This window comes from Phragmites australis, chromosome 18 (genome assembly GCF_958298935.1).
Source record: "Phragmites australis chromosome 18, lpPhrAust1.1, whole genome shotgun sequence".
In the NCBI taxonomy this organism is placed as follows: Eukaryota; Viridiplantae; Streptophyta; class Magnoliopsida; order Poales; family Poaceae; genus Phragmites; species Phragmites australis.
The window spans coordinates 19,312,946-19,322,977 of NC_084938.1; the positions used below are offsets into that span (position 1 = coordinate 19,312,946).

The 10,032-nt window shown below is 45.2% G+C and overlaps 3 protein-coding genes across 3 annotated transcripts; 2 read left to right on the top strand and 1 right to left on the bottom strand.

The window, feature by feature from the left end:
- Window positions 1–662: 662 nt before the first annotated feature.
- Window positions 663–3,711, top strand: LOC133899249 (formin-like protein 9). Its single transcript, XM_062340229.1, has 4 exons — window positions 663–2,240; window positions 2,323–2,513; window positions 2,585–2,820; window positions 2,892–3,711. The coding sequence occupies exons 1-4, from the start codon at window positions 700–702 to the stop codon at window positions 3,606–3,608; spliced, it is 2,685 nt and encodes an 894-aa protein (XP_062196213.1). The 5' UTR covers window positions 663–699; the 3' UTR covers window positions 3,609–3,711.
- Window positions 3,712–4,190: 479 nt separating this feature from the next.
- LOC133899722 (dihydrolipoyllysine-residue acetyltransferase component 4 of pyruvate dehydrogenase complex, chloroplastic-like) lies at window positions 4,191–7,053 on the bottom strand. The gene is made up of 6 exons (XM_062340771.1): window positions 6,060–7,053; window positions 5,768–5,959; window positions 5,591–5,678; window positions 5,422–5,492; window positions 5,243–5,326; window positions 4,191–4,517 (listed from the first exon to the last, which is right to left on the bottom strand). The coding sequence occupies exons 1-6, from the start codon at window positions 6,948–6,950 to the stop codon at window positions 4,413–4,415; spliced, it is 1,431 nt and encodes a 476-aa protein (XP_062196755.1). The 5' UTR covers window positions 6,951–7,053; the 3' UTR covers window positions 4,191–4,412.
- Window positions 7,054–7,611: 558 nt separating this feature from the next.
- Window positions 7,612–8,365, top strand: LOC133899802 (NADH-ubiquinone oxidoreductase 20.9 kDa subunit-like). The gene is made up of 2 exons (XM_062340865.1): window positions 7,612–7,867; window positions 7,951–8,365. The coding sequence occupies exons 1-2, from the start codon at window positions 7,714–7,716 to the stop codon at window positions 8,103–8,105; spliced, it is 309 nt and encodes a 102-aa protein (XP_062196849.1). The 5' UTR covers window positions 7,612–7,713; the 3' UTR covers window positions 8,106–8,365.
- Window positions 8,366–10,032: the final 1,667 nt, after the last annotated feature.

Here is a 10,032-nt window from a genome sequence, read left to right on the forward strand (position 1 = left end):
TTGGAGTGCATCCTCCGGAAGGCCAGGCAACCCCAACCATACAAAAGGTTCCACAGATCCACACTCAATTTAACGACATAACATAACAGAACTAGAAGTTAATAACAGATTCGGCACAGAAGAAGTCGACAACAGATCCAAGCACCCACGACAATGGTGCGTTACAAGGACCATCATATGACCGATGATACCGCGAAATTGACATCATGATATCAGGAAATTGTTGCGCCAATCAGCACCGTGAACGATGTTTCTGTCCTTAACGATGTCGTTTGATCACCACAGATTTGATGCCCACCAAACGATAGCACCGGAGCAGGATGCTGGTGAGTGAGCCAGATGTAAAAAGAGTAAGGCATGGTAGTGTACAACTGTAGGTAACATACCTGTCAAGAAGCCAAAGTAGCTGCCGCTAACTCTTGGCAGGCACCAGCTACGGTCAGGGGTTTCTTGGAGTGGGATTGAAGCCTGCAGAGGTGGATGGGGAGCAGAGAACGAACTGACCTGTTGCTGCCTTACGGCTCAGACAGCAAATGTGATCGCACAGGCACACACCATTGTTATGAGCTCTAACTGCCGTCCTGTGCCTCCTTTTGTGGCAACCAGTGAGATGCCTCCTTTTGTGGCAACCAGTGAGAGGTCGTCGTGCGGCTAGCCGGCTGTGCGAGGAGGGCTTCCTCTTCTGCTGGCTGAGTAGAGATGGGTTCGGCGATGAAGTGCGTCTTGCTCCTCTTCTCTGTCTCCCTTGTGCTCCTTCTGCTCAACTTTGAGGTCCTGGAGGGGGCTCTCCGTCTAGCAGGCCGCCGCGACAGGGAGGTTGGTGTTGCGGTGGTAACCCTTGATGTCGGTTCCAGTTCTCTCTCTAGGTTCAGGATGTTGATGGGCTTGAGTCATCATCGGTCGCGACACCGGAGGCATCAACAAAGTTCAGATGCTCCAGCTCCAGCTCCAGCTCCGGCACCAGCACCAGCACCAGCGTTGGCTCATGAAGTGACATCAGCAGCTCCTGCTCCTGTTCCCTATATGAAGCACAGAAGAATGCCACTCAAAAGCCACAATCACATTGCCCCGGCAAGAAGCGTGGCACGCAAATTGGGAGGTGGAGGTCAAAGCAGGCTTCCGAAAGCTGTCATTGTTGCCCTGGCTGTGATTGGAGCATGTCTACTTGTGCTTGGAGTCACCATAGCAGCAGTCTCAGTCAGGAGATCGAAGAAGTTTCGGAAGGGCTGTTCAAAACCATTCAAAGTATTTTGCAATGGATCAAGGGCTCAAAGGTCACCTTGTGCTACCAGGAAGGTTAGTTCCCATCCTAGCCCAGATCTGCTTTACCTAAGTTCTGTTGTGCAATGCCAAGAGAACTATCCAATCCACAAAGAATCTTCAGAATCTAAGAGCTTATCCATTCTTACCACTCCCGCAGAATTAATCGTAAGTGATTATACTGTGAAAAACAACAGCAACTTGCAGTCTGATGAAGCCGAGTCTTTCCACTCCGTACCTTGTTCCCGTTCATCAAGTGGCTCAATTACAGAGTTACCACTGAAACTTTGTGATAAAAGTTTGACAGACCCATCTCCCTCTTCTCCACACGTGGATAACTCACCATCTGGTTCATCATATCAGTCACTTTCACCAGATTTTGAATCTCACTTCTCTCCAAAGAGTCTGACTTTCACCGCTCCCACAACTTTCCGTGAGTGTAACACTTTGCACTGTTTCCCAGAAAAATCAGATGCAGAGAGAATTGAAGTAAACTATCAAGAGACAGCAAAAACAATTGCTGCTTCTGAATCAATGGCACATCCTGAAGCTCCAAAAGTAGGCCAACTCAATTCAAAGTTCAAGAAACCACCATCTGAACACAATTCTACTTGCCATTATACAGATACCGCACCCTCCAGAACAAACGCAACATTCAGTGTGTCAAACGCAGAAGTCAATTTGGATTCTAAGAAATCCTCAAAGAGTTCAGCTGAAGGGCAAAATTTCCAATCGTCCTGTGCAACGAATGTACCAAAATCTCCAGCGCCACCTCCACCACCAAAAAAACCTCCTCCAATTTTCAAAGGACAGAACTCTGGCCAGCCTCCACTCCCACCTCCATTACCACTTCCGCTACAAGTAGGTAAAGACGGGTTACCCCTTCCAAGGTTGAAACCTTTGCACTGGGACAAAGTAAGGGCAGCTCCAAACCGCACTATGGTGTGGAATGACATTCAATCAAGTTCCTTCGAGTTTGAGTAAGGCAATCGAATGATCCCCATTACTAGATTGGCCCCACATTCCCTACTATTACATCTAACAATAGCCTATATTATGCAGGTTTGATGAGCAGATGATCAAGTCTTTGTTTGCATACAACTTTCAAGGCCCAGCAAAAAATGAGGACGCCAAGAGCAAGACTCTATCTACCAGCAAACATGTTATTGAACATCACAAACTTCAAAATACTACCATATTGTTGAAGGCTTTAAATGCTAGCACCGAACAAGTTTGCAGTTCTATAACGAAAGGTAGCTTGGATTTAAATTTATTAAGTAAACGATGACCAGATGAACTTACCCTCATGTCTGGAATATTCCAGGTACTGGATTATCTGTGCAACAACTGGAAGCACTGGTCAAGATGAAACCAACCAAGGAAGAGGAGGAAAAATTACTGGATTATGATGGGGACATCAACATGTTGGATCCAGCGGAGAACTTTGTCAAGGCGCTACTAATCATACCAGTGGCTTTTTCAAGAATTGAGACAATGCTGTACAAGGAAACTTTTGATGATGAAGTTGCTCATCTTAGAATGTCCTTTTCAATGCTTAATGTAAGTGAATTCATTTTGAATAACTTACAATTTAGGAGTACTCTGTTGAAACTACTTCTATTGTTTACTAGGGAGCCTGCAGTGAGCTCAGGTCCAGCAAACTATTCTTCAGATTACTTGAAGCAGTACTCAAGACAGGAAACAGGATGAATGTTGGAACAATAAGAGGGGGCGCAAGTGCTTTTAGACTGGACGCACTGCTGAAACTGGCAGATATACGTGGAGCTGATGGGAAAACAACCCTCCTGCACTTTGTTGTTCAAGAGATGGCTCGATCACAAGGATTAAAAGCTTTGGATAAGCTCAATGAAACACCCAAATCTTGTCATGCCACACCAACAGAACGCGAAGAGTATTGGGAAATGGGTACAGAATTCGTGTCTGAGTTATGTAACGAGCTTGGCAACGTCAAGAAGGTAGCAAGCATAGACTTGGATACCCTGAAAAGCTCAATCTCAAATCTATCACATGGGCTGGCTCAACTGAGAAAGCTAGTTGAGGACCTTTCCAGCAGTGACAAGAACCAAAACTTCCTGCAGTGCATGACATCATTCCAAGCTTATGCAGAGAATACCATGCACGAACTCAAAGTTGGAGAAGCTCAGGTCCTACTGCGTGTCAGGGAACTCACAGAGTATTATCATGGAGAGGTTAGCAAGGATGAGTCCAACTTGCTCCACATATTTGTCATCATGAGAGATTTTCTTGGTTTGCTGGATAGGGTGTGCCGAGAGATGAGGGCCTCAAAGCACAATCAACCTCTGAACCTAGTCCTCCCCCTCAGGTGAATAGTTTTCTGTCCAGACTTCAGATCAACCAATTGAAGTTAACGAAATGATGTTTGTGTGACTGTGTGTATAGTTATCTTAGCTTGAGATCAGTTGGCACTGACAAAGTAACAATAGACAGTTTGTGTATGCGCTGAGTGATTTTTTATTGGAGTGTATATGCAGAGTGTACTAGAATGATGATGGTATTGTATTGGATGGGTTTTTAGTTTGTTGAATATACTCACAACTTAACAGTGAACACCTTATATGTCTTGCACAGTCCTATAACTACTGGCCGTTGCTAAATACATATTCCCGTATGTTTAGCCAATAAGCTGGAAAAATTCCAAACTCCAGACAGCTTGCCATTACACTAAAAAAGGATCTACATATTGGCCTATATTGAGCTTTTCCTTTTTTTTATTTATCGTCAGGATTGAAGCAAATATACTGAGGAATTTACCCCCAGATATTCCGAGGGAACTTTGGATTTCTAACAACTTGCAATTCAGGGAAAAGATCTAACCTTCCACTATATAAATGGAAGGGGGATATAAAGCATAATGTGGAGAATAAGATCAAACAATTATTAGAAAACTATTCTACAATTATAATTTATTGCTCTCCAAAATTTCCAATGTATCAACAGTATAATCTCTCCAACAACATTGAAAATATTGAGAAATAAAGATCAGTACAAATAGCTCAGGCAACATCCTGTTGAGAGCTCAATGATACAAAATTGGAGACCACCGACAGGACTCCAAACAGAATCAGGTGAACGACGACCACATATATAACCTCATAACACTTCAAGAAATCTTACAAAGTTAAGCCCTCAGGATCCTCAATGATCTTTGCAAAAGTTTGCAGGAATGCTGCCAAATCAGCACCATATACAATCCTGTGATCAGCAGTGACATTGACCTGAAGAAAAAAGGTTGGGCCAACTTAGCTCTGTGCAAACTTGTTAAACCTGAGATAGGAAAGATTGACTTTTCTATGATAGTGTTTAGCTCTCTACAAAATTTCAGGCAGCACACTCTTAACCCTATGCCCATTATGCCATAGACTTGTGGCGAACGATATGTTCACCACAAGAACTATGGCTTACTGCACTTTTGGCACAAAGTTGTGGCAAAACATGGACCAACCAAACAGGTTCTAAATGGCAGCACTAGTGACATCTCCACATAAAAGTATCACCCGTAACATGAATGAATACTTAAACGCCTGTTTGGGATGCAGGAAGCAGTTAAATTCCCATAGGAATATGAAGTTTTTCCATCATACCAAACAGGGCCTGCAGATGTAAGTTGTGGTGCTTGCTACTGATGAACTATATATTTTTCCATTGCAAAGATTTATCTTAGGACAGTAAATCTAATATCTATATGATTTAGACAGTACCAGTGAATAATATCTACTGATTATAGTCAACAGCTGTAACGATAGTGATATTATCCGACATCTTATCTTAACTATTGCATCAAATCATGTAATGCACTCCAGATGATGAACTGTATCACACAACAGAAGTTCATTGAACATCTAGTAAAAACTTTTAGGGTATAGCACATTAATATTTCTTACACCTGAAAACATTTATATGTAAATAGCTGATGTTCAAAACAATCAGATGCACGACTAACCAGCATTTTGCTCTTGACACTAAAGAAACCATCTTTATCAGCCACCACTGTAAGTTTCGAGGCTCCAACAGCCATTATAGCTCCCTGCATTCATACACACTCAAATATCAGTTTTCATGAATCAGTAAAGCAATCATATCATAATTCGGTATTAACTAGGCAATAGAATGTAAGCCCACCTGGCCGGGTGGAAGAATTGCATCAAATCGATCTACACCAAACATTCCCAGGTTGGACAGTGTAAACGTCCCTGCAAAACATGAAATCTTCAGGTAAGCACAATGTTCATGAACATCATAGGTTTTGCAACAGCAATTAACACACTATACAACACAATAAGTTCCATACCGGAGCTGTACTCATTTGGTTGGAGCTGTTTTGCACGTGCCTTTTTGACTAGATCCTTCCAGTTTTGCGAGAGCAAGTATATATCCAGCTGCATTGTGCCATTTCACAAGCTGTTTAGTGAACGTGCTAGCTACAGCTCCTAACTGAAACCACATTTATCACAAAGATAGTATATACCTTGTCAGCATCCTGCAGGACGGGTGTAATAAGGCCACCATCAATGGCGACAGCCACTGCAATGTTGATGTTACTGTTGTAAGTGAAGCTCTTTCCATCCCTGCAGCTAGCGTTGACAACAGGGTGCTGCGCGAGTGCCATGGCCGCAGCCTTCGCCAGCAGCACCGTCATTGTCACTCCCTTTGGCTTAACCTAACAAAATCAAATCAACCCGATAATCAACAAGCAGGCCAAAAAACAGAAGACAATCACGGGAAGTTAAGCACTGCCCTAAATCCTCCAAATTCAGCACCTTTTCATACAGATCATCGAGCTTATCAGTTACGATGGGATACCCAACCCGGAATGCTGGCACCGCCAGGCTCTCCATCATGTTCTTGCTCACCGCGGCCTGCATGGTAGTGAATGGAACAACGGTCGCACCAGGCACCGGCGGGAGCACTGCCGCCTGAGGTACCGCGGCCACTGCCGGCGCAGAAGCAGGTGGCGGTGCAGCAGCAGCAGGAGAAACCTTTGGCTTCGGCTGGATGCCGGCGGCTGCCTCAACATCTGCCGGCGTAATTCGACCGTACGGCCCGGTGCCAGTCACCTTGGTAATGTCCACCCTGTGCTGCTTTGCCAGCTTCTTAGCCTGCGGCGTGGCAATGCCCTTGGTCCCCGCGGCCAACGGCGCGGGAGCAGCAACCGGAGCCTCTGCCGCAGGCGGCGGCGGAGGGGGCGGCGTCCCGGCGGCATCCGCCGAAGGAGGCGGCGCCTGCTGCGGTTGCCCCCCCTTGGCGAGCTCCTGGGCCTTGGCGACGGCGAGGGACACCTCCTCCTCGGACTCCGCGAGCAGAGCGATGGGCGCCCCGACCGGAGCGGACTCCCCGGCGGGGACGAGGACGGCGGCCACGATGCCGTCGTGGAACGTCTCGACGTCCATGTCGGCCTTGTCGGACTCAACGACGACAACGGCGTCGCCCTTGCTGACGCGGTCACCCTCGGCGGCGGTCCAGGAGACGATCTTGCCCTCCGTCATGGTGGAGCTCAGCGCCGGCATGAAGATCTCCCGGATCCTGGCGCGCACCACCATCCGCCCGCGACGTTGCCTGCCGCGCGCGGCCGCCGCCGGTGCCACCGCGGCGCGGAGCCGCGCCGCCACTGTGGAGGCGGAGAGCGAGAAGGGTGCAGGGGACGCTGCCATTGGAGCGCTCGAGGTCGGAGTCGGAGGCGGGGTTTGGCCGATTGGGTCTATGGGTGAGGGGAGCGAGGTGACTCGAGCAAGGGCGGAGAAAGCGAGGTGAAGGGGACTTTGGAAACTCCGGATTTTTTATTTTTATTTTCAAATTTAGTAAATTTAGGTGGCTATTTGAAAAAAATTAGTAATTATAGGCGTTTGTCGCGGTTAAAAAAGCGAGGTCGTCTTTTCAACTAACGCTATGTTAAAAAAATTAAAAATATAACATCCCTTTGATCTTAAAATTCATAATATTATATAAATTATTATAAAAATTTTAAAAATAAATTATGATGTAAAAGATGTTATCATCTAGCTCTTATAAAATTTTTAACTCAAAAAATTACTGATACGTTGAGAAAAAGATTAAGATTTATTTTTTTAACATATCATTCATTGTAAGGGTGACAGTATGTGATAGATGTGTATTCGTGTTATCTTTTTAAATAGACAACTAAATTTAAAATATTAAAATAAAAAATCGGAAACTCTGACGATGCATTCCTGGGTCAGGCCCTACGTCACTTACAACGATGGGCTTCAATGGGCCCGCCAATGTACGAAATGATGGGCTTGGCCCAAATAAGCTCATAGCAGTGGGCCCACCACTAGTCACGCTGAGGAGGACACAGCTCTCGCATCCAGCTTCTCCTCGCGACCAAATCTGCCGCCGCTGCCGCAGCCGCCGGAGCCAGCACCGGACGAGGGATCCCCGCCGCCGCCGGGCGCGATGAACACGGACATCACCGCGTCGACGAAGCCGGAGTACCCGGTGGTGGACCGAAACCCGGCCTTCACGAAGGTGGTCGGCAACTTCTCGGCGCTCGACTACGTCCGCCTCTCCACCATCTCCGCCGTCTCCGTCACCGTCGGCTACCTCTCCGGTTCGCTCCCCACCCCCCTCCTAAACTCTATTTCTCATCTCGCCCCCCTTGGAAAGCTCAAACCCCCCATGCTCGTGGTGCAGGGATCAAGCCGGGGATCCGCGGGCCGTCGATGGTGACGGGCGGGCTCATCGGGGTCATGGGAGGGTTCATGTACGCCTACCAGAACTCCGCCGGACGCCTCATGGGCTTCTTCCCCAACGACGCCGAGGTCGCGCGCTACAAGTACAAGCTGTAGTGAGAATTTAGCTTCATTCCGCCTCTCTTATCGCAAGCGTTACAACTTTACCTTTCCTGACCTTGTTTTAGCTTCAGTTCTTGATCTGGGCACTGTACGCCTTGGTTGAATAAATGTGGCATGTTGTTGCACAGTTGTGAGGATTTGATGGTACCATTTGCCTCCTCTTGTTATGATTCGGTGAGAATTTGGTCGCCGTTACGGCAAACGTATGTATTTGAAAACGGATTGTGCTGTGGAACTTGGTAATTGTTGTGTCATTTTGGATGTTAGCCTATCAGGATTTGGGAGTGTGATTTTCATAGCCTCAAGTAATAAGCTCCATCAAAGAGCGTTTAAATAATTTGTATGTATGGGGAATTACCTGGTGTCACCCATATGATAGCTTGTGATTTTTTTGCGTATACATCTTCAAGAATTTTTAGGGTAGGAGGATAGATGGCAGTATTTTCAGTGTTCACTAATCCAGGAAATACATAATTTGCTCTGAAAATTGATCTGATACACCTGGTATTAGTACTTTTGGCAGCTATGCTTCCATATATTTTGAGAGGATGTGAAACAAAGTCAGATATTCACCTTGGTTTAATTCACCTTTTTTTGTGATTCACTAACAAATCAGCGCTGCAAATTTCTGGTATGTGTCATTCTATGACATAACATAGGCACCTTATGTTTGTGTTGCTGTATTCTTTCTCTTCTTGGTCAGAAAGAGACAAAATGGAATTTTACTAGCCGTATGGCGCTTTAAACAAGCCACAACAACTTACCAGATAACTCTCTTGATTGAGTTGTACTTTGAGAGTTTCCATGGTCATATTGAAGCTCAAGTGATGCCTCACTATAGATAGTAGGTTTCAATTATAGAGAAATCTTTTGGTTTGATTATATGTCTAGGCTGCTTAGCTGTCTGCCTCATACTAGAATGAATTAATGAAGATGTTCGGGTTTAATATTGAGAGAAGTCCTAGCTTTGGAGATATGTCTAAATTGCTCAGCTGCCTGCCTCAAGAATGATACTAAGATTATGTAGTTAAGACTTAAGAGCAGTTAACAATTTGTGTTACTTTTTGTTGTCCCCTTAGTTGATGACCTTCAAGTTTATGTCTTCTTAAAAAAAATAGATTTACCTTATCTAGCTGCATGCTTCCATCAAAAGTTATGTCATGGTCTCGTGTATTTGTAATTCATGTTTGGCATAAATTGCATAAACTACAGGAGTTGCCAAATACAAGGTTCTGTTCCTCCTTTCGTTATCTTCTTTCTTTCCCTCTTGTTTGGCATACTTGAACTGGATTTTTGACTTTTCGTACACCACTACTAGCATAACCCACAGAAAACACTTTCAACATTCCACTTTACCTGAGCAGTGAGCACTGTGACACCGTTGGTCAATTATTGAGTTTCTGCTAGTACATCATGGAGCCTCCATAAATTGAGAGCTTATGACCTCCTATCCAATCCTCTACTGGATGGACATATTTGAAGAAAATTAGCAGAAATATGTGGTTGGGGCATGCAATTAGGCAGCCTGAACGTTTGTGTAGGCTCTGCTCTCTGCAGGATCAACGACCACAGTGACCAGTAAGGTCATGCTGGATGTCCACATAAGGACGACTCTCTTAGACCAACTGAGACAATTCTTACAAAAGGAACACCTTGTTCCAGTAGGATTTTTCAGGCTTCACTATAGACTACAAAACATGGATAATGTTCCTCACAGAATAACATGAGTATTGTGTTGAACTGTTAACCTACGTGCCTTAGTTTGTTGGGTGCATTTTTCTTCTTATAGGGTGCATCTGAGCTTTACAACCCAGGGCAGGATGCATTTCTCATGCTTCTGAGTCAATATATTTCCGGATCATAGATCCATATCAGGCCCGAATGAGAAATTTGATTACATCTTCAGATACACTAATAAATC

What these genes read in the sequence shown, in the direction of transcription:
- LOC133899249 (XM_062340229.1), top strand. Translation starts at nt 700, where the DNA reads ATGGGTTCGGCGATGAAGTGCGTCTTGCTCCTCTTCTCTGTCTCCCTT. An exon ending in TCAAGTTCCTTCGAGTTTGA is followed by an intron (nt 2,241 to 2,322) that starts GTAAGGCAATCG and finishes TATATTATGCAG; the next exon opens with GTTTGATGAGCAGATGATCA. An exon ending in TTGCAGTTCTATAACGAAAG is followed by an intron (nt 2,514 to 2,584) that starts GTAGCTTGGATT and finishes GGAATATTCCAG; the next exon opens with GTACTGGATTATCTGTGCAA.
- LOC133899802 (XM_062340865.1), top strand. Translation starts at nt 7,714, where the DNA reads ATGAACACGGACATCACCGCGTCGACGAAGCCGGAGTACCCGGTGGTG. An exon ending in CACCGTCGGCTACCTCTCCG is followed by an intron (nt 7,868 to 7,950) that starts GTTCGCTCCCCA and finishes CTCGTGGTGCAG; the next exon opens with GGATCAAGCCGGGGATCCGC.
- LOC133899722 (XM_062340771.1), bottom strand. Translation starts at nt 6,950, where the DNA reads ATGGCAGCGTCCCCTGCACCCTTCTCGCTCTCCGCCTCCACAGTGGCG. An exon ending in TCGATGATCTGTATGAAAAG is followed by an intron (nt 5,960 to 6,059) that starts GTGCTGAATTTG and finishes TGATTTTGTTAG; the next exon opens with GTTAAGCCAAAGGGAGTGAC. An exon ending in ACCAAATGAGTACAGCTCCG is followed by an intron (nt 5,493 to 5,590) that starts GTATGGAACTTA and finishes CATGTTTTGCAG; the next exon opens with GGACGTTTACACTGTCCAAC.